The 22727-nt window shown below is 30.3% G+C and overlaps 1 protein-coding gene across 3 annotated transcripts; it reads left to right on the top strand.

Moving 5' to 3' along the window:
• The first annotated feature begins 6997 nt into the window (after positions 1 to 6997).
• On the top strand, positions 6998 to 12835 carry LOC124539054 (vesicle-associated membrane protein 2-like). Of its 3 annotated transcripts, none has more exons than XR_006967004.1 (7): positions 6998 to 7093; positions 7993 to 8137; positions 8307 to 8385; positions 8460 to 8539; positions 8670 to 8721; positions 9368 to 9477; positions 10555 to 12835. XR_006967004.1 is itself a non-coding variant. In XM_047116376.1 (7 exons), coding segments are annotated over exons 1-7 (441 nt in total). In that variant the 5' UTR covers positions 6998 to 7091; the 3' UTR covers positions 10557 to 12834. The 3 variants fall into 3 exon arrangements, 2 of the variants coding, with proteins under 2 accessions (XP_046972332.1, XP_046972333.1); XM_047116376.1 differs by having other exon boundaries at positions 9397 to 9477; positions 10555 to 12834; XM_047116377.1 differs by lacking the exon at positions 9368 to 9477.
• Positions 12836 to 22727: the final 9892 nt, after the last annotated feature.

Raw genomic sequence — 22727 nt, 5'->3', positions numbered from 1 at the left:
TAAGTACAGAAAAAACTATTAAGTCCTGACATTATTCATTTTATTCAAAATTAACTTTTTTTCAGCCTTACTTGTACAAAAATATATTATTTGAATTGTATGGGTTACTTTGATTTTTTATGTTCCTTTTAAAATATATTTAGTTTTTTATGTAAAGCAGAAGTTACCGTAACACGTGCGAGTGTTTGCGCTCACATCTTTGGTAGATTTCTTAGTTACATTTCTACTTATTCTGTATGTAGTTTATATTTGGATATTTATACAGCGTGCTCTTTCAAGATCTTTCATTTCATACTATATACATATTTTAATGTGAAATTATAGTAATAGTTAGTAAGTATATTTTGTAGTACAAATATTTTTTGTTCCATATTTTAGCTTGTTTTGATGTAAACGTATTTTAATAGTAATTAACAATATTTGAGGTCAAAATTATTTTATTTAAAAAAAATATAATTCAACTACAATTTATTAATATAAGGGAAACTTATGGGAATATTTTTTTAAATAAAATAAACCATTTAAAGTTATAGAACTTTGTACAAAAAGCAACAGTCTGTAGACACTAAAATTATTTATTCAGATGCACCGCGCACCCGGTTCAATTACCAGGTTTGTGATAATGCGGCTAGACGAAAAACGCCGAAATTTATCTAAGATCGCCTTAGGGTGACACCACTCTTTACAATGGTACGCTAAACGATCTAGTTACTGGTCAGGAATTAGTTGAGCATTATGCTTGGTTTCCGTTTTTGGTTTCTTGTTATTGGTTGAAAATGTATAATTTGCATTCTGTAATTCGTATTTTTTTTTCAAATAAAAATTGGGCACATAAACTGTACTAAACATCCTATAATTAAAATAAAAAAAATGATTACGTGTATTTTATAAAATAGCTCTAAAGTTCAGTCAGGGGGTTCAATTATTGCTGATTACGTTAGATAATATGTTATTTCTATTACATTATTTTTGCAATGAATAAGTTGTATCGTATTATACCATAGGGAGAACCGCCAAACAGCAATACTAAGTAGTTTTGTGTTAAAGAGTGAGTGAGCTAGTGTAACTACAGGCAAAAGGGACATAACATCTTAGTTCCCAAGACTTAAGGCGCACAGGTGATGTAATAAATGGAAAATCTATAGTCGGTGGTGAACAGTTAACATAGGTATCCCATAAGCATACCATATATATGGCATACATATAAAAATACTGACATTAAAAAAATGGATATTATTTCATTGATATTAAATAATAAGAAAATACCATTATTCTTTATAAATAAAATATACGTAATTCAAAGGCATGCGCGGTCGCCTCGCTCTATAAATATTGACCGAACCAATGGAAAGGTTACGTCAAAATTGTAACTAACAGTAGCGGGAAAGAGTTATATTTCACATATAAACGAGAGATCAGAAGTTGCATATCGATTATAAAGAATTTCTAAGGCTTGTGAGCAAAAAATCTAGATAAAGCTATGTGAAATAGCCTCTTATGTGCTAAGTGGTAAGACATAGCGATAACAGCGATTAGTTGGTATTACAACTATTAATGCTAACTTTAATAAATATTATAGATACGAAGTATGTAACGACAATATGTGTGTAACATTTGTTTAAGTATAGAGAAATTGTAGGTAAAAATATACGGGTGCGTAACATAAAAAATATATTTTTGGTTTCAGTGAAATCGCTTGAAACATAAGCTGAAGTTAAAATGAAAATTATGGTAATCAAATCCAAAGTTGAATTTTAAATATTACTTTAGACAACATTATTATCCCATTTATTTCTATAAGTTAATTTGAAAATATAAATTAAAAAAAGATTACATTTCAATAGTTAACGAAAATATTTAATGTTCATTTAAAATGGTTGTAATATTATACAAGAACTTAAGTTACACTTGTAGTGGCGTAGCTAGGTGAAGAAGGGCCCTGGTGCATAGAAAAAAAAATTGGGCCCTCACCCCCTCTTTTTCATCCCTCTTTAACTAATAATTACCCTTTAAAATTATAGATACCAAATATGAAATCTTGTGCACAGGGTCGTGATTTTCTAGCTTCAGAAGCTTAAGGTTTAGTTTAGAGGGCCCCCTGAATTCCGAGGCCCTGGTGCATTGCACCTCCTGGCCCTACGATAGCTACGCCACTGTACACTTGTGTCATACTTAACCGCATCATTTTGTACAACATATATTACTAATAATTTTTTCTCTTATAACTTAAACCATACATAAACGAGCAAGGCACTGGCTCCTTGTACCAATAACCCCAGCAAACACCTCGGTCGCCTTGTTAACCTAAACAGTTAACAAGGATCGGAGCACTTAGCCTGAGCACGCTAATTCGGTGGACAAAGCCCGGATTTGTTTACCGTGCCTAGTTGCGAGTTAAGTGGGCTAATTGTTGATAGAATGTCGGTATCATCTACCTTAAACCTTCAGCGTTGATTGGACTCGTAAGATAATTGTTTATTGAAATTCAATATCATTTCATTGTCTTCATTGAGTTACATCTTAACACTCGAGATCGAGAGTCGAGATGGCTCAATGGTTAGAACGCGTGCATCTTAACCGATGATTGCGGGTTCAAATCCAGGCAAGCACCGCTGATTCAAGTGCTTAATTTGTCTTTATAATTTATCTTGTGCTCAGCGGTGAAGGAAAACATCGTGAGGAAATCTGCATGTTACAAATTTCATAGAAATTCTGCCACATTTGTATTCCAACAACCCGCATTGGAACAGCGTGGTGGAATATGTTCCAAACCTTCTCCTCAAAGGGAGAGGAGGCCTTTAGCCCAGCAGTGGGAATTTACAGGCTGTTGTTGTTGTTGTTAACACTCGTGTCTGCCACCTGTAGTATTCTCATAAACACATATTACTTTATTTTAGTAGAGGTACAGTAAAAAATAATAGTTATTTTTTTTATCGCATATCAATACGAAATATACTTTAAAATCTGTTTTAAATCCTATTTAATGAAATTTCTATCAGGTACTTATTCAAGAAGGTAATCAATAACTTTGTTTCTTAATGTTTAGAAGACACGATTTTGTCAAATTAATATTTTACTCAAAGCTTAAGGCAAACGACGGCGATAAATCCCTGCATATCAAAACTATTTATCACTCATTGAAAATAAACAAAAATAAACCGCTACGTCTGTTTGTTAATTGTTATTATTGCGGTTAGTACATTTTTCTCCTGAGCGGGAAGGCAATTGATTAGTCCGAGCTCTTTGTAGTGCCGCTCACAACAATTTGCTCGAGGCTCGACCGCCCTAATTTTAATGGCCTTATAAAATTTATACTTAATGTATTTATCATAAGACGGTTTTGTGTGGATCGTCTTTAGATTTTTGCGGCAGATTGTTCGATGTGTATAATTTTATTTTATATTCAGCGATGAGTCGGTATTGATTTAGATAATGATTTCAAACAAGTGTTTCGATTATTTTATACATAAAAAGAATAACTTTTATTATAATTAAGTATAAGGCTTATTTTAAAAGAAAACATGTGAAATAGAGTCTTAGCATTAGTAATACTTAATACAATAAATATGTGGGTGATAACTTAAATGTAAATTAAAGTCTAGTTTATTTTTGAATCCGGTTTAAAATAATTATGAAAATATTGATATACTTTAAATTAGATTGTCATATCTATACTATTTTGAGGTAGACGATGTATTATTGTTTTATTGGTAAACGTACTCTTTAAGAATCGACGTAGCGGGCCACACGTAAACATCATTACAACACCCTTAATACAATTGAATAAGGTTCATATTTCAATGACAAATATGAATTAAACTGATGTATTGTTTAGTGCCTATTGGGTTGTTACAAGCGATGAGGTGGCTTCAACAAGGATACAGAGATAAAAACTATATAAATGATTATGACGATCGTTTTTATGTGTGTTAAAATGTTTTAGAAGTGATTGCCGTGTCTGCTATTAAAATGTGTTTAAAACAAAACTATTTTGTTCATATTTATTTTTATGTATACTTAAAATATACATAAAAATAAATATAATATAATATCATTTAAAAATTCGATCATATAATTTAAACATTCGATTAAAGCAGCTTAGGTAATAAAAAAAATAAGCTTCCAGGAGTTAAACGTAGTAGCCAGTTAAATTCGAAAAAACAACATGAAATCTATCTATGCTTTTTAAATAATAAAGTGCGCGATGGTATATATATATATTAAAATAATATACTAAAACCTCTGAAGCGTGCGGCATTTTCTGGGAAAAGTTTTGTGTATATCAATTTATCACAACAAAACGTTTATTCGTTTAAACATTACTATAAATATATTGCTAGTGTTTTGGTCGTTGGTTTAGCGTTAGGCAAAAAAGTAAGCTCTTTCTTGGAATTCATATTGGAAGATACCAATTTTCATGAAATCCGGTTCCCTGGTTAGGCCGTAAATAAGCAAGAGACATATACACAGAGTTCATCTTACTAAGTATCTTCAAGCTGAATCTGCAGCTTTACCAGCATCAATTTTCCCCCTCGAGGGGTGAATTAAAATCCTACCAATATATTTAAATTCGCAATTGTTTATTTTTATTTAATTAAACTTTAATATATTGACAAAAATTGTATTTAGGTGTTTGTTATTATCTCAATTTTTTTATTGAATTAAAAAAGGTTTTATTTTATATATTAACTTTTTTTTAATTATCGTTTTTACGTGGTCGATTAGTCGAGTAATTTTAAAATACCTGTAAAAATGTAGGCAATTACCCAATTACTTATGATGACTTTTGGTTTAATGTTGCATTTTTGTTGTACTATTTGTTGGTGTTGTCTGAGTCCTCTCTGGGACTCAAACTGTGTCCAAATCAAATTTCATTTAAATCAGTTTAAGCGTTTAGAGGTAACAGACAAAATTAATTTCGCATTTATAATATTAGTATGGATGTGTAATATTAAAATCCAACGGAGTGACCCTATATATTATGCTAATTAATAAATCGTATGGAGACCGCCTTAATTAGATACCTTCTGATACCGATTTTAATACTTATAACGTGTTAATTAACGCTAAGCAAGGTATCATTATTTAACCTTATCAGATGTTAAATCCGATCTCCATTACATCGTAAGGTAATAAAATTTATATCACATGAGAATAGCTTGTGAATAAAAGTAAAAAAAAGTAAAGTAACAGCCTGTAAATTTCCCCCTGCTGGGATAAGACCTCCTCTTCCATTAAGAAGAGGGTTTTGGAACATATTCCACCACGCTGTTCCAATGCGGTTTGATGGAATGCACATGTGTCAGAATTTTGAGGAAATGAGACACATGTAGGTTTCCTCACGATGTTTTCCTTCACCGCCGCACGTGATGAATTATAAACACAAATTAAGCACATATATGTATATGGTAGTGCTTGCCTGGATTTGAGCCCGCAATCATCGGTTAAGATGCACGCGTTCTAACCTCTGGGTCACCTCAGCTCAGCTTGTGAATAGTATATATTAATTGATATATGTTTTATATGAAATACCAACAGTATATACATTTGACCGATTTTCATATAATTTCTTTGGGAAGAATCTCATCATCTTTCGTTGAGAATATTTTTTATACTTAGCGGCGCAACCAACCTTGGTAAATAAGGCTTTGCTCCTGGCACTACCTCTTATTTTTCTACTAAATAAACTCATTACGCATTAGTGGGACTCGTTGGTGCCTAGGTTTACTAATAATAAGGAATACCCACCCAAAAACCCAGCGGTACCCTCTCCGTCCGTTTGGGATGGCTTTTGTATGCTGCCGTTACTCCTTGCATTAGCTCTTCAGTCATCTTTCAATGGGCAAAGACAGGTGGTACGCAGTATATCATCAGTGGTCAAGGAATACTTTGAATTAAATCTATAGGGTCGGATGAAAATCTCTCGCGTATTGGAATGGTAGACCAAGCTCTAAGCCTTCTCAAGGAATGGAACGGAAGACTTTAGTTAGGAATACAGACTTTTTGCTTAGCGTTTTACTCGTATACTACTTTTATACATTATACATGTATAAAAGTAATATTGCACAATAAATTTGTATGTTTTTTTTATTTGAATTTATTCTTTATTTTTATTATTATATTTATTTATTTTCTTTATAACTGTAATAGGATATAGGTATGACATAAATTGATGTATTTTGAAATATATTTTTACATATCTCTGTCGGGGTATTAAAGTATTGTTTTATTTATATTTGTTTGTGGTCAATGTAGTGTACATTTTATCAACAAATTACAATATATTTAATTGTTCAAACTTGCGTAGTACGAATGATATATCAAGTATAGATAAAGTACATTCATGCAGAGAACGCATTCATTGACAAGAACGTGCGGCAATCCCCAGACCTACCCCACGAATGCGCGTCAATCGATGAGACACACGCAGTGGCGCGCATGCGCTTTGCCGCGATGCGGTACTGGCGAGAATAGAGGTGACGAATTGGATTAATTGTTATTTTATGCATTCGTAAAACGAACTATACTTTAGATATTCTTTTGACCTAAAATTATATATAATCATGAGTAGTTAAACTATTTTAATAAACTTTCTTTAGCATCACAAAATCGATGGAAATGTAACTTTTTTACTTTATCTTCGTCTCTACGTAATATTTAAAAGTTTACTCTGAATTCTTATCAAACCATGGATTATGGAATCGAAAAAAAAACCTATTTCAAAACCAACGATATATATAAAATTATTCAAATTTTTAATTTTTTCCTTATTTTTCTTTAAAAATCAATTTGCAAAATAAAAAAAAGCGCTGAATACATGTTGTACAAATTTAAAATAATTTGCTAAAGTAGCAACAAACTACAGCTATACGTAACAATACAGTGTCTGGTCTAAAATAACATCCCTTAGTCGACCCACATAACCCCCATGACGCAGGCTCGAAAGTGCCAACGTAGCACATTTGTACGCGATGTTACTGCGGCCATGTCAGTCGAGCTTTGCGGCAAGCTGAAACGCCAGTGAAAGAAAGCCTCCCTCAGCATCCTATTACCTTAGTGCGTCGTAAATAGAAACTAGTGCAGACAGAGAAATGTGAGTTGTTTTTACTGTTAATTATTTAAGTTTATTCAATAATTTGAAGCAAAATGCTTGATTTTATACAAAAATGTGTATTGAATATTTAAGTTCAGTTTTTACAGTTCTAAACAGTTCTTAAGCTTATGAATATATGAGTAACATGTCAGTTAATAGTTTTGTTCGCTATATATTATTTGGTTTTATATGTAGTTTCAGAATTAAATTAATACATTGGTATAGTTTTTTCTGAAATGTAAAAAAATAAATATCTGAATTGCTTATGATAAATACATTCTGAAAAGTTTAACTATTTTCGTCGAATAATACGAAAAATTCATTAAAATGTTTGAACTAGATTTATCAGTGTAACGAAGACGTAAATTATTTTGTAATTGAAAAAAGTGTTAGTGATAATAAGATAAAGTTAGGTAGGTTATTAAGCTGCAATACCGTGTATATTTCAATGAATACTAATAAAAGCAGCAAATACATTTTTATGGTATAAAAATATAAAATTTTGTTCTAGAAAATTTAGATGGCCTACATTTTCATAACGACTTTGGCATTTTGCCAACGTTGATATAAAGTCAATACGATTTTTTAAATTCTCCATAAATACAACAGTCAATTCAATGAAGAAAAATTCGTTATTACGTTAACTGCAATCGATACTCAAGCTTTCAATAATTCTAAACACTTATTGATTAGAAGATTGAATTATTTATGCAATAACATAAAACTGTTAAATGTTTAGTTTTTGGATAAAATCTATTTTTATCGACAAATACGATTCTGGAGAAATATTTCACATTTTCCGTCAGAAAAAAAATTTGGCGTTTTTATTATTACTTCAATGTCAGTTACAGCAAAGGTCCTTCAATATTTGTCTCAAAAAATAATACTTCAACTTTCAGGGCGACTGAAGGAGGTACTCCAGGTGGTTTAGCCCCAGCTGAACCCCAAACAGGACCAGATGGAGAAATTATTGGGGGACCGCGCACTCCACAGCAGATCGCTGCTCAGAGAAGATTGCAACAGACTCAGGCGCAAGTCGATGAAGTAAAGCTTATTTTTATGCAATCATATTAAAGGTAGACGAGGAAACGAGCCAACTTATGGTAGCTGTTTACCTTTACCTATAGAAACGGACATTAATTGCAGAAGCACCAAAAATGCAGCTGGTAATGTAAAGGAATTTGTTATTACAAGATCAATAATTCATTTTCAGGTCGTGGATATTATGAAAACAAATGTCGAGAAGGTTCTAGACAGAGACGCGAAGTTGTCGGAATTAGATGATAGAGCAGGTATGTCAAGTTACTAATTAGCTACTGCCCGCTTCGCTCGAAAGCTTCCTTCAATTGTCGTTTAAATTTTCCAGATGCACTCCAACAGGGTGCTTCACAGTTCGAGCAACAGGCAAAGAGCTTGAAAAATAAATTTTGGTTACAAAATTTAAAGGTATTGCATCTAAATAATTGTGTTATTTTTTAAAAAAATTAAAACATTTGAATAATTTGACAGATAATTTTAGACTCTTGATTCTCTGTTAAGTAATACATTGCTTTAAATTTTTCTCATTATTTTGCAGATGATGATTATAATGGGCGTGATTGGGATCGTTATCATTGGCCTCTTATTCGGTAAGTAATGGAATAATATATGCTTTATTTTTGTACGATTCGATGTTGTCAAATGATTGGCCCTTAGTTCATTTAGATTGTCCTTGAGTGTTCGTCTTGTCTAGATGAAATTTGTCAATTGTCAATTTAGTTCTAATGTTTTGACTCGATTGTGTTTAACAAGTTTCATCTTTAAAACGGTTTATTTTAGTTTGATTGTTGTTGATGTTAATATATATGTATCTATGTAAATTTTATATATAACGACAAAACATAATATATTGTAAAATATTTAGGATAATAGATGGATCAACGTGAAAATGTCCTTAGTTTAAATGATATGGTTGTGCAAGTTAGGTTGCATTAAAGTGCTTACGTGAGCTCTTACAAATTTCTCTTCTACCTGCGTTCTTTCTTTTCTTCTAGCACTGTCTGAAAATATGTAATATTAACTTTATATATGTATATATTATATTACAATGTTTGGGATTTTGAACATAAAACTGGTGACTAACTACAATTAAAAAAAAGTAACAATTTAAATTTCGAATGACATCAGTTTAATGTTCAAATCGCCTTACCTGTTTGTCTTATGTTCACCTGAACATATGGATTTTGTAGAGGCTAGATGCTTTGTGGCGTACGTTCTGCTTACTGCTGTTTGCAGGTGATAACATTAAACAAATGTTTGGTTAGTTCGATACCGTGGCACACCGACTATGACCGGCATCAGTCCAGGCGTAGCCGGCAATGCTACCGCAGCTGTTACTAATAATTGTAAGTCAGATAGATGTCTTCCTTCTTCTGCCTTCTATTCCTTCGCTTGGCATGTTTACAGCTTCAAAGTTTGCTTTAGATCATGAGGAATGATTTGGTTTATGATTTCTAGTTGTCATACAATAAGTATATCCGTCATCTACGTTCTTGTATTTATTTAACATGAGGTCATATAGTTACTTCATCTAGTTATGAGATAGACGAATAGATATGCATATTTTTGATTGTATAAATTTTTTACGTGAGGTAAGTTATAAACGGTATTTTAATTGTATTTTATGTGTTGAATATGAATCCAACCATTGCTTGTTTCACACCTACACAATATGCAAATCCATACTTATACTACATACTCAACTTATTTTATCTTTGACTAGAGCTATCATGTGATAAACACGTAGCCATCTTCACTTCACTTTACATTCACTTACTATTTATTATATAATTTGGACAAACATTATATTTTAATTATCTGTATTTAGACGCAATAGCATTGCTATTTACTTACTCGTATTACACATTTTTATGATACTCAACACAGCCCCTATATCTGCTCGCTTGCTATTAAAATTAAGAGCAGCATTTGTTAATAGTATATGAAGTACTTTTTTACCAAAATTTTATTTACTTTTAACAATGGTAAGAATTAAATACAAGGACTTTTATTCATGTCACATAATCACAGTTACTCAAAGCAAGCGGTCCAGTAAACACACAAAGTCTTAACTTTACTCTATTATATAGAGCTGGAAGGAAAATACCCAATTAGCTCCACCCAAATAGCTCTACGAAGGTAATGGTTATAACAATCTATCAACACTATTCATTTCAATATTAACTGTTTCTTACAGTTTTGTAAGAATATGTGTGATATGTTATTCAGTCAACATTCTATTTAGAACATAGTATGAACATATAATATGCCTGATGATTTCAGTCTTTTGATGAAAGTGTTGCATATGGAAAAAAAATGTTGATACATTTTGTTAGTAATATCTGCGTCAATCAAATAAGTTAGTATTTGCTGTACAAATCTTATTTTATGTAATATATAAGAGATATGTGTTATTTTTTCAGGAAAATACATGTAATCCTAAATCGCAAGATCAATACTTCGTGGAAGATGTGTAATTACAATAAATTTTGTAAGCATTTAAATTAGATATTTAGTGTAGAAATGGTCACATGGAAGGGCAGTTGCGTAAAATACAAACTTTACTGTTTGTTTTACTTGAAAGTAAAACGACATTATAGAAAATAAATTAAGATTACGAACTCTAATTACAACGTTCAATCAAATAGTTAAACTATTAAAAATATTTAAATATATTATTCAATAAGATTTCATATGAAAGTCTTTGAATATAGGTAACGTTTACTATACGTATGTTCAATTTCAAGATTACTAATATTGTGAAAATTGTATAAAATTTAATAAAATTAAGTGTCAAATTAAAATTTATCAAGCTATTCATTCGATTTAGCTGTTAATAAAAATTTCATTTAAAATCTGCGATAGATGAATTATTTTGCGTGCCTTGTCTTAAACAGCGTTTTTAGAATCATATTGAATAGTAAAATATTATATTCACGTATATTACGACGAGAGTTTCACTATCGGCCTATGAAAACTAGTGATATTTATTTGTATTTTCAATGGACTAAGATCGTAGTATATCCAAGTTGACAATTAATCGGCTAAAGTAAAACGTAAAATTATCAACTAAATTTTCAACATTTTCAAGAAGTTTTATTTGAAATGCCAGGTCATATAACTGTACCTTAAAACAACAAAAAATAATTAGACCAGTTCAATAGTAACCCTTTTGTTTTATAGCCAGAGAAAGCAGATATTAAAACCTCTCAATAAGTCGTGATTATATTTTCAACGTGATAAATCTTAGCCGATTAAATGTACACGTACTTCGATTAATAGCCATGGAATATATATTTCAATCGATTATTTAGTACTGATGTATATTAAGATACTAAAAGAATATCGAATTAATATATATTGCAATTTAAACACCAAAATAATAGTAATAGATTTATGGAATTGAGTAGTTACACTATAAGGAAATATTTGTTTATTTAATATTTCGATTTTAGAACTTTCGGATTGGCGAGCGTATCGTAGAGGATTTTTAAGTAACAATGAACAACGCATACAATTAAACACAATCTGAAAACAATCGCGTATGATTGTGCATACGCGTTTCTGCGCGCGTATATTATTGCGAAATGTCGTATATTTGCGCGTTTTTGTGAGCATCCGCTTACACGAATTTACTCTGCCCTATGCTTCGCCAGTTCCGCGCCAGCTGTTAGCACAATATTATTATTGTAATAATTTATTTAATTGCATCGAAATTCAAAAAGATTTAATTAGCTTTAAGAATAAATTTATTGTAACTGCTTTAATTTGTACTAGATGTCTTTAAATTGGATGCGTCAATTATTTTTTAAATTATAGCTTGGCTATATCTTGCCTAATTTCTTAGCGTATGTGTGTCAATTTTAATTAAATTAAATATGTATATATAGTACTTTGATGTTGCAGTGCATTTGAAAAAATTGGTTAATAATTTAAAAAAAATATGAAAAACTTGTTTTATGTGATATGCTGAGTCCTTTAGTAAGCCTCTTCTTACGGTTACTGTCAGCATAAAAAAATTTGAAAGCAGAATATTTTTTTAAAAATTAACCAATTTTAACGAATGAACCCAACATGCTTAACGAAAAGAGTTCGGAAAAACGGGTGAAATTTGGTAAGAAAATGTCGTAGGTAGGTACTTAATTGTTTTTTTAATTTCTTAATGTAGCAAAGAAATTTATAGAAGGGAAAAGTCTCTAGGCTCATATAATTATTTATAAGCGAATATTTTAATTGCAGCTAATTAATGTGTAGTATATAATATTATTTAAAATTTATTAATAATGTACGAAAAATTATTTAAAAATATTGCTTATAGAATAAGTTAACGTACCTACACCTACAGGAAATGATATGGTGCCACTGACAATATTACTTCTTTTATCGTAATTAAATGAATGTAGAAACGAAATATTATGTATATATTACATAAATATTTATAGTCATACTACTCCTCCTACTATCGCTTAAGACTTTAATAATTATTATTATTAATGGAGAACAATAATTAATTATAGTTTTTATTTAAAAAAATATCGGCCAGTCTTAATCTTTTTGAGGTTTTTTTTTTAATAAAAAGATAAACGTATATTACTTATTCGCATTTAATAAAATTTAACGGAGTTCAAATAATAAATTCATAAGTTCCTTGACATACAATTTATTAAAACAACTATAAAAGACGAAAGTGAAAAACAAACTTCAAATATATTAATTTATTTTACTCATTAATCTTTACACTTTATAGATAGATATATATAAATAAATTTATAACTATCTCTATATATAAATAAATAACATTAAGAATGTCATCAGTTCCTTTGAAGAATCTTTTGCCATGTATTAATTGTAAATTAGATATAACACAATTTTATTTATTTATCGCTAATAATTAATATTTCTAGTTAAATAAGACTCGACATAAAATTTCATAAAAAGTGGGAGGTTTAATCTTTAGAGTAGTTTCTTTTAAATGCACTTAATTGTTTCGAAATAATAATATTAGCGTTGAATTTATTTTAAAATAATTCTATTGTAACTGACGTTAATAAAAATGTTATTGAAATACACGGTGTATAATGATATGTGTTTTATTTAATACCTCTTACATAATATAATTATTTTTCATATATAGAACCAATGATGTTCTAGTAAACAGATATGTCATTAACGCGCAAAAAGTGAAGACTTGAAAACGTCCTAATTGGGACGTTTGCCTTAGTCGTTTTCATCATAATTATGCCAGTAATACGTTATAATACATCATAATTATGTAGTAATACGTTTTGCGTAATTAAAACATCTAGTTATCCCTTTTACTTATTGTTTTTATCAAGCTATTCCTTTTTCTTGTAACGAAATTTAAAATAAACCGTCCCCGGCGCGGCACACTTTTTTCTGATGTTTAGTATGGGTATAACATATCTGTTTATTAGAATATCATTGTATAGAACATATATTCATAAAATAAGCCAATTAAAAATGGTATCAACAAAGTTTTGTGATGTTTTTCTTAAAAATAAGCCAATCAAAGCAGACAGTGATAGCCAAAAATATCTATAAGTGTTTTTCAATCTTACTAATTATCAAAAAGGTGTGATGAAATCATTGTTACTCAATAGCGACAATATAAGTGTAAGGCGAAGGAGGACATAGGATGATATATTTTATTAAAGGTACAATTTTATTTGCACAAAAAAGTCAATATTAATAAATTTAAATTATTATATTAAAGGTGACTTAAGTCGCCAGTGTGATACAGTCTTTATGTCATAATAAAATATGCACCTTTTGAATATAAACCACGAGCCTTTCAAGTATCAATAACGTAGGTGTATTGCTGCTCTAAAGAACAATGTGTTATCGTGGAAGCAAGTAAAATATCCATAATTTAATATTTAGCAACCATTGCAACGCTCCGAACACGACGTTAACGTGTTAATAATGCAAGACAAAGAACAATCTTCGTAAATTGATAAATTTAGCCCTGTCACACTGGAGCGAATAAAATTTAAAATAATGTCAATACATTTTCAACCTTATTGTAAATTGAATAAAGGTTAAATTGTTCCTGTTCAGTTGTGTCTATGCTAAGTTCCGCAAGCCCTTCATAGACTATGGCTTGGAGAATGATGTGAGAGAGCGAGCTTTCTCTTTGATAGCCGCCATTTTGACTTACAGTAATGGTTGGTATGACGTGAGTTATGCGTTCGTGTCACTAAGCCTTAAGTAATGTCGGTAGTGTACGAACTCTTAATGTAAGGTTCAATTAAAAGGATAAATGACCGGGCAAAACGTTTAAGAAGCATAAACGAAACTCAGGTCAACTTATTTTAAGGCAAATTTTTTGGCGCCAAATTTGACATTGACATTTTACATTCCTGTACGTAGAGTATGTTACATTCTCTTCAATTAAATAATAAAAGGTCTGTAGTGGTGTTTTTTTTATCTACATACAATTCATTACTTAGTGATACAAAAGTAATGTGCGAATACGATATTTCGTTGAACAGACAGTCAATTATTTTCGCTGTGGGAACTGTCCGAGAAAACAAAGCGTGTTCAGTTTCAACTGTTCTTGAATAGCACTGAATCACTTACCATATAACACTATCACTTATAACTCGTTAACTTCTCGCACTATTAACTTTATTTATTTACTTATTAACCCCAAGTCGTGAATTACGTTCTGAAGTAATATTTTTTTAAAAATCATATTGGTTGAATTAGCCTTTTGATCGATATATAATTATACAAAGATCATATTTTATTAGGACAAAAAATAATATTTTATGCCAATATCATTCAGAACAATAAATTGTTCTTTTTTCAAATACAAAATAATGAAATTTAATTTTGAAGTCTCGAAAGGAATATAAACTGCTATTAAAGAGGTTTTATATAGTGTGCAAATAGTAGAGGCGTCAGGATCTCGGAACTAGATCTGGCGTTGCTTGGAGATATTGAATTTAGTGTGAACACTTGGAGCATTATTTAATTGCGTGTCAAGCAGTGAGCTGCGGCCCTGTCGGCCGGGTGAGAGGTGATACTTTGCGCAATGGGGCAGGAATTGGTTGAAACGAAAAAAGAAGAGCTTAAAAGTTCAGTTAATATAAGCGATCTTGAATTCATTTTATTCACAATAAATTGTTATAAAAAATACGATTTTTTCAGGCTACCCAGAGGAATTTATTAGACTGATAAATGTATTAGACGTAGTAATAAAATATACTATCATATTATACTAAAATACTTTGCAAAATTTTAAATAATTTGGCCAATAGAATTTTTTTGGAAATTTTGAATTGAAAATTATTTAAATATGATTTTGTCTCATTGAAAAACATACGTTTTTCTTAAACAAGTTTATTGAAAGATAGCAGTGTCATTTTAAATTATTGTGTTAAACTTGGGTCTTAAGTTTGTGAAGAAAATAAAGAAAAAAAAACAAATGCACTTTTTGCCTGACTTAACTTACGTGGGCGCAGTGTGCGTTGATAGTTCGCGGTAATGAGACTGTCAGGTGTTTGAGAAGCACATATCGTATATTTTGCTCCAAACATTGTTTGTTTCTTTTGCTTCGACATATTGCTTGCTTAAGAAACGAAATACAGAGGAGATAACATTTGATGGTCATTTTATAAAGGCAACAAAATTAGTACTGTAATTTTTATAAAATAAATGTAATAAAAGAGCTGTTTTTGAGAGGCTTATTATAAACAAATTTATTAATCTATGTAAACAATGAAAGCTCATTGGTCGCATATTATAAATAGCGCATATTATTCAACACAAAATTGTATAGATGATAAAAAAGCGTGGGGCTAATACTTGTTGAGTTTCTTTAATACTTTTTGTGTTTTTAATGTTAGAAAAGAGTTACCACTGAGTTTCTTTTCTTCTCGGTAGAATTGACAATCCAAACTTGGTGGGCTTTACTCAACATATTTCCGTAAAATGACGATTCTAAATATAAGGTACTGGTTAAAGCCTACTTGAATAAAATATGTTTTTATTTGATTTTTTGATCTGGTTATCGGCTACAATCGACCGATTAATATTCAGATAGAAGTAAATTAAATTTAAGTGAATTTGATTTGCATTGCATTTGCATTTCAAGGGAAGAAGAAAACTTAGAAGACAAGGAAGGAGTGTTTATGAAATGCTTATAAGAGAGATGGATGTGATTTTTTTTATGGTATAGGTTGGCGGACGAGCATATGGGCCACCTGATGGTAAATGGTCACCATCGCCCATAGACAATGACGCTGTACGAAATATTAACTATTCCTTACATCGTTAATGTGCCACCAACCTTGGGAACTAAGATGTTATGTCCCTTGTGCCTGTAGTTACACTGGCTCACTCACCCTTCAGACCGGAACACAACAATACTGAGTAATGTTATTTGGCGGTAGAATAACTGATGATTGGGTGGTACCTACGCAGACGGGCTTGCACAAAGCCCTACCACCAAGTAAAATTCTGATCGATTAGAAGAGGAAAAAAGAAGAGAATTGAAGGAGATGACATGTTGCCCAAACAGCTTAGGACAGCCGGGCTCCCGTAGAGAATAGAAGGTGAAATGTGACTTCATATATCTGTAGTTAGTAACAGCAGTTGGTAATATCTCACACATAGTTATCAATGTAATATATCAATAATAAAGATTACTCATTAATAAAAAATAATTGTATTGTTTCACGAGCAATAACTCATTTTTTTTAATTACTTACACTATGTATATGTGTATATTCTTTAATATATATATATATATATATATATATATATATATATATATATATATATATATATATATATATATATATATATATATATATTTAAATTTTAAACATTGGTTACTATATTGTGTTGTATTTTATTTTTTAATCGGTTTATTGCAATAGTATTTGTTTTTTTAAGCAAAAGAATTTTTAATAAAAAAAAATCTATATCACATAGAATGGAATATTAAATTATGCATTATCACAATTGCGCCAACAAAGGCTAAATAATAGCTTATACCTAGAATATTACATCCAATCTAAAGTAGGTGTTCGTAAATCTCTCTATAATTTTCTCAAACTCCGTTTTTGTTATAAGCTGAGAACAGCATAAATATAATAGGAAGTGTATACAAAAATATATTCTTATAATAAACACACTCAACTCATTAAATATTTAAATTTAGTATAATTCAATAATTTTTTTTTTTAAATTTTTACTTCACCGTAGATTTATTTTTCTTAATATTTCATGGAATAACCAGGCAATGGTATTGAAGGAAAGTGCCTAATCATACAATCAATGGTCAATCATTGCAGATCAGACGCCGCAGTAATTCAGCAACAATTGCAAAAATTATTGTAATAATGCTATTGTATTATATTGTTTGATGTGAACTGGATCTTTACTGAAAATATAAAATGGTTACAACGGTATTTTAAAATAATAGAATATCGCTACAAAATGTTGCCATACTGATTGAAAATATTAATTCGTAATGGATTGATAAATTAAGACGGTAAATTTATGTTCGGATATAAAATAAATAATAATTGTAAAGACAATACGCCTTGTATTATTTTTATATGGATTTTGTATCTTTGAATATTTTATCTGTGGTATGTTTATGGAACCTAAAGTAGCCAGCGCTACCGGTGCGCGCCAACGCGTGCGATATGAAACGAGATGGAAGCTTGCATTCCAATTTCAAATTCTTGTCATTATTGTTCTCACATACACGTAAAATATTGCATTATGGAAAATTATTGAAAAGTGGAGCCCTATGTGTGATAATAATTTATTAAAACTTGTGGTAGCTAGTTTAAGCCACTGAAATTACTCATTTGTACATTTTTCGATTTTCATTGTGTTAATACAAATTTGATACAAGGAGACTTGATTTGTGATTTTAATTTTAAAAAGGTATTAAATTAAGGTTTAAGATAGATTAATCTTATAAATGAGAGTATTCAGAGTGTAATTGTTCTTAATTATTCATTAAATAATGAATGGCTCTTAAAAAAACAAAATTACATGATAATATCTAAATCAACCGACATGTCTTTACTATTATTTTTAAATACTAAACTAAATTTGTCAGTTTGTTGTATCTCAAGACTAAACCGCTGAACCGATTTTAATTAAATTTGTAAAATCATGGCCTGGGGCTTGGATAAGGATATTAAATAATATATGTATATCAATACATAAATAGAAGACTTTTTAAGTATTTTTTTTATTGTACACTATCGACATCTTGGGAAAACTAAGTAAGTGGATGATATAAAAACTTTCTACGGGTAAAATATACATCGATACTTATCAATGTTTATGAAAATCGATACAATGGTTTTGAACTTCGAAATCTATTAATCTTATACAGATAATGTAAGTATGTGGTGAAATCATTTAAATGTGTAAGCCTTATGAAAATTGTGATAATTATTTCTCAAATTTGATTGCTATGTAGTTACAAATTATATAAGCAATATGCTTCCATACCAACCAATTATCAATCTGTGGATAACAATATTAGGTTATTGTTGATACTTATCACTTAATTGTGAATGTAGCACAGTGGCTTATCTGTGATAACTTTTGACCTGAGTTTAGGTTACCCAAAGCAATTAACTTTACATGTAAAAGGTGAGATATGGTATACTTTGGTACACGGTTAAGCGTGTTACGAATAATTGCCTTACTGGATTGCATAAAGTTCCGTTACAAATTAACAGATTGATAAATTTAGTATGCATTCAATTATTAATTACTTTAGAAATTACATATTGCAACCATGTCAAATTCGAATTCAATGCTAATAATTTTAAAAAAAACTGTTGTTTTAAGGGAATCTTAATTTAAATTTTGCATAGCATTGACATATTATATTTCATTTATTGTATATTTTATTTTATATAAATAAAGATATTCTATTCATGAGTCGAGATGGTTCATTGATTAGAACACGTGTATCTTAATTAAATACTGTTTAATCAAAGACAGGAGGAATCTTTCAATTTTTATTTGCTAAATTTGTAGTTATAGACTATAGTTCATCCTGCTCATAAACCCAATCTGAAAGGTATTATTAATACTCTATTTATACACGATTTTTGTCGTATACCATTAATATAAATAGTCGCCAGTGTAAAAGTATAATACTTCTTATAATTTTTTAGTCTGACTGTTTTGCTTAGTGTTTTTAGTTTGATAATACTATTATAAGTTAAGGAGACAAATATTGTTTTTTTTTAAGGTATAAATTTTGTCACTAATATACCAACTTGCCAATATTTTTAAAATTCAGCGCATGTGTATTCATATATACATACGTTCCATACTTCTGTTCGATTATAGTCCCATATAACCAGGAATTACTCTTTGAGATGTTCCAATAACGACGAGCTATAAGGAGTAAAATCAATTCAGTATTTACTATAATAGTCCAACTATTAGGCCTAAGTGCCCTGTTCTCTGCTATACACGTTACGGGTTAAGTGGTATCTACAATAAAATTTTACTGCTCCACCAATGGCTACCAGATTGTTATAAAGTTTATTTTTATTGAAAAAAAAAAATCAATTGATACAACATAACTTGCAACAGTATGTGCTATTATTAAGCCGACAGTACGACATTTTATTTTCATTAGGACAAACAATAGTAGATACAATATCAAATCAAAAATAAAAATAAATTACATTTCAAAATTGCCAAAAGTTTCAGGTTAGATTAAGTAACTACTGAGTTTTGCCGGTTTTTGAGTTTAACTCGTGTTTTAAATTTGATATAATTATGAAATATACGGATTCAAAAGTAAGCGTAAAATCCTACTTGAATAATGTAGGTATATTTTTTTCATGTTTCTTGTCAATTTAAGATTTTTTACTCTGTATTTATACTAGACAAGACTTAAACTATTAGGGAATTCTATAACATATTAATACTGTAATGATGAAAAGCTGTAACGATGAGAGAATATAAAAGCAAAAAGTTATAACAGTAAGTTTTAGAAGCATCTGTTTTTTTTGTTGTCGTTACTATTGGAAAATGCAAAGATACTTCTTCAACAAATGTTCGACGTGACATTAGTGGGTATTTTTTTTTATCAAGGTTTTAATTGGAGGAGAATTGTTTTATTTAATTCGAAAAATGCAGACATTCTCGTAATTAAATTCGCATATTTGAACTAATTTAAACTTGCGATCTTCTAAAAGGGTTGGGTTTTCTTTTTCTTCGTATATATTAAGTCTTCATAAGGTATTTATGCTATTTTTATAAAGCAATTAATTTTTAAAGGACAAAAGTTTATACAAAAATTTTAAAGCACAAATAAATTTCATAAAACAGTCAAACAACAAATATCCAGTAGGATATAACAATAATATTGTGAACCAAATCGCCTTCATAAAATTAAATTAAGACCGACAAATTAACACTTCGCTACGCTTCTAAATAAAATCGGACGCCATCGCAGACCTGTTTATGGCGCCTTTTATATTTTATTGAACGAATGGAAATTGAGAATATGATTTAGTATTAAACAAATCTCATTACAATCGATTTTGAGAAGATTGTATGTTTTGTATAAGAGTTATTCGATTTAAGTTATTCGTTCAATAAACCATTTGATTTTGACATCCCTTTATTATGCGCTATGGTGTCTATAGGTCAAATTATAAATCATAAATAAACATAAAATTTATTACAATTTCTATATTAAATATTTACCTACAGTGGATATAATATGTATATATTAATATTATAAATGTGAAAGTAACTCAGACTGTCTGTCGCTCTTTCGCGACCAAAACGCTGAACCAAATTTGATGAAATTTAGTATAAAGCAAACTTGAACTCCAAGCAAGGACCTTAAAACGCGAGCGAAGCCGCGGGCAACTACTAGTAACAACAACAGCCTGTAAATTCCCACTGCTGGGCTAAAGGCCTCCTCTCCCTTTGAGGAGAAGGTTTGGAACATATTCCACCACACTGTTCCAATGGTGGAATACACATGTGGCAGAATTTCTATGAAATTTGTCACATGCTGGTTTAAATTCAAGACAAATTAAGCACTTGAATCAACGGTGTTTGCCTGGGTTTGAACCCGCAATCATCGGTTAAGATGCACGCGTTCTAACCATTGGGCCATCTCGACTACTAATCAATTATAAGAAATTAAGAGCCAATGCCAATGGATATGCTAGATGTTCACATTTGCTACCAGGCTGACTGTGTACCAATTTGACAGTAGGCCTAGGAATATAATTAAAATTATCGGCATATATACACCTCAAATTAGCCAATCGCCGTAAGTTTTATTTTATGTTATGGGTGGTAAACGACGAGGAATCTCATCTGATGGAGAGTGATTACCACTGCTCACGGACATTTGCAACACCGGAGGCTTGCAGGTGCTTCGCCGGCCTAAAAGCCTCAAAAAGAATGATTACATGTCCTGTCTTGAAGGTTGCTAAGTCGCCTCGTTTCGGGAGAAACCGCCGGCGAATGCTGGTTTCTTAGAGGGGTTGTTATGGATTTTCGAAGCGGGTGAAACTTGGATTTTTCTTATTTATTAAATGTTTAATTTTAATAAGTCTTTTTCAATCTTCCTTCAGTAATAATTAAAGCTTTACCGTTGATAGTTTTCTAATATTGAAAGTTCATTGTGAAGTTTGCTTGAATAAAATACATTTGATTTTGAAGTAAGTTCTTTATAAAATAGATCTGCAGATCATTGATTGTCAACATCAACAGCATATAAATATCTACACATATATAATATTGTAAATGTCACCTCAATATCAGAAAACCTTTTTGTGGTAAATACAGCTGTATTGTAAATAAAGGTCTACAAGAAAGGCTACATTAACATTACGCGAATATGCATAGCAGTGAAGCAGTAATAAAAGTTAGCTATGACGAACTGTACAGAAGAGTAGGTATCTTTTTTATCTGTGTACACTTGTTTATGAAAAATTTAAAAAAGAATAAGTTTGTATTTTATACAGATGTCATAAGATTGTCAAACACTTAATTTGACTACCTTAAATTAATAAAATTAAACATTCAGTGTATTTGTAGATGCAGATATTTAAAATGATAACCGATTATATCGTTGACTATACATTAATTATTAAGGTTGTTGACCTCTATAGACATTTGAATAAGTCTTTTTTTTCTTTTTCCTGTTCTTTTTTCCCAATCTATTTAGGAAATTGGTGTTATCGCAGTATGTCATTTCTTTCTGTTATTTTCTATTAAACTTCATCTGATCGTTCACTTTCATCTCTCAAATATCTCTCCTCACAGACTCCATCCATTTTTTAAGTTGTCCTGTTCTCCTCTCTCTCCCTACGCTCATCATTATTTAAGTTTCGTGATTAAGTAATAAAATAACTTAAAACAATAGTTTTATTTAAAAAAGGAAAAAGAAACTGTAATAGAATTTATAGCAAAGTTGAATCTATTTATTTATACAGTTTGCGATCTCTGACTGGCCATTATGAGTGGCCGCATTTGCACACTCGATAACATCGTCAAAGTGACATAAAATTGTACCGGCAACGCTGCATACTCCACAACGCGCTTA

The sequence above is a fragment of the Vanessa cardui genome, chromosome 21 (assembly GCF_905220365.1).
Source record: "Vanessa cardui chromosome 21, ilVanCard2.1, whole genome shotgun sequence".
Taxonomy (NCBI): Eukaryota; Metazoa; Arthropoda; class Insecta; order Lepidoptera; family Nymphalidae; genus Vanessa; species Vanessa cardui.
Note: the sequence above shows the minus strand (reverse complement) of the source record. Positions and strands in the feature narration are given on the sequence as shown.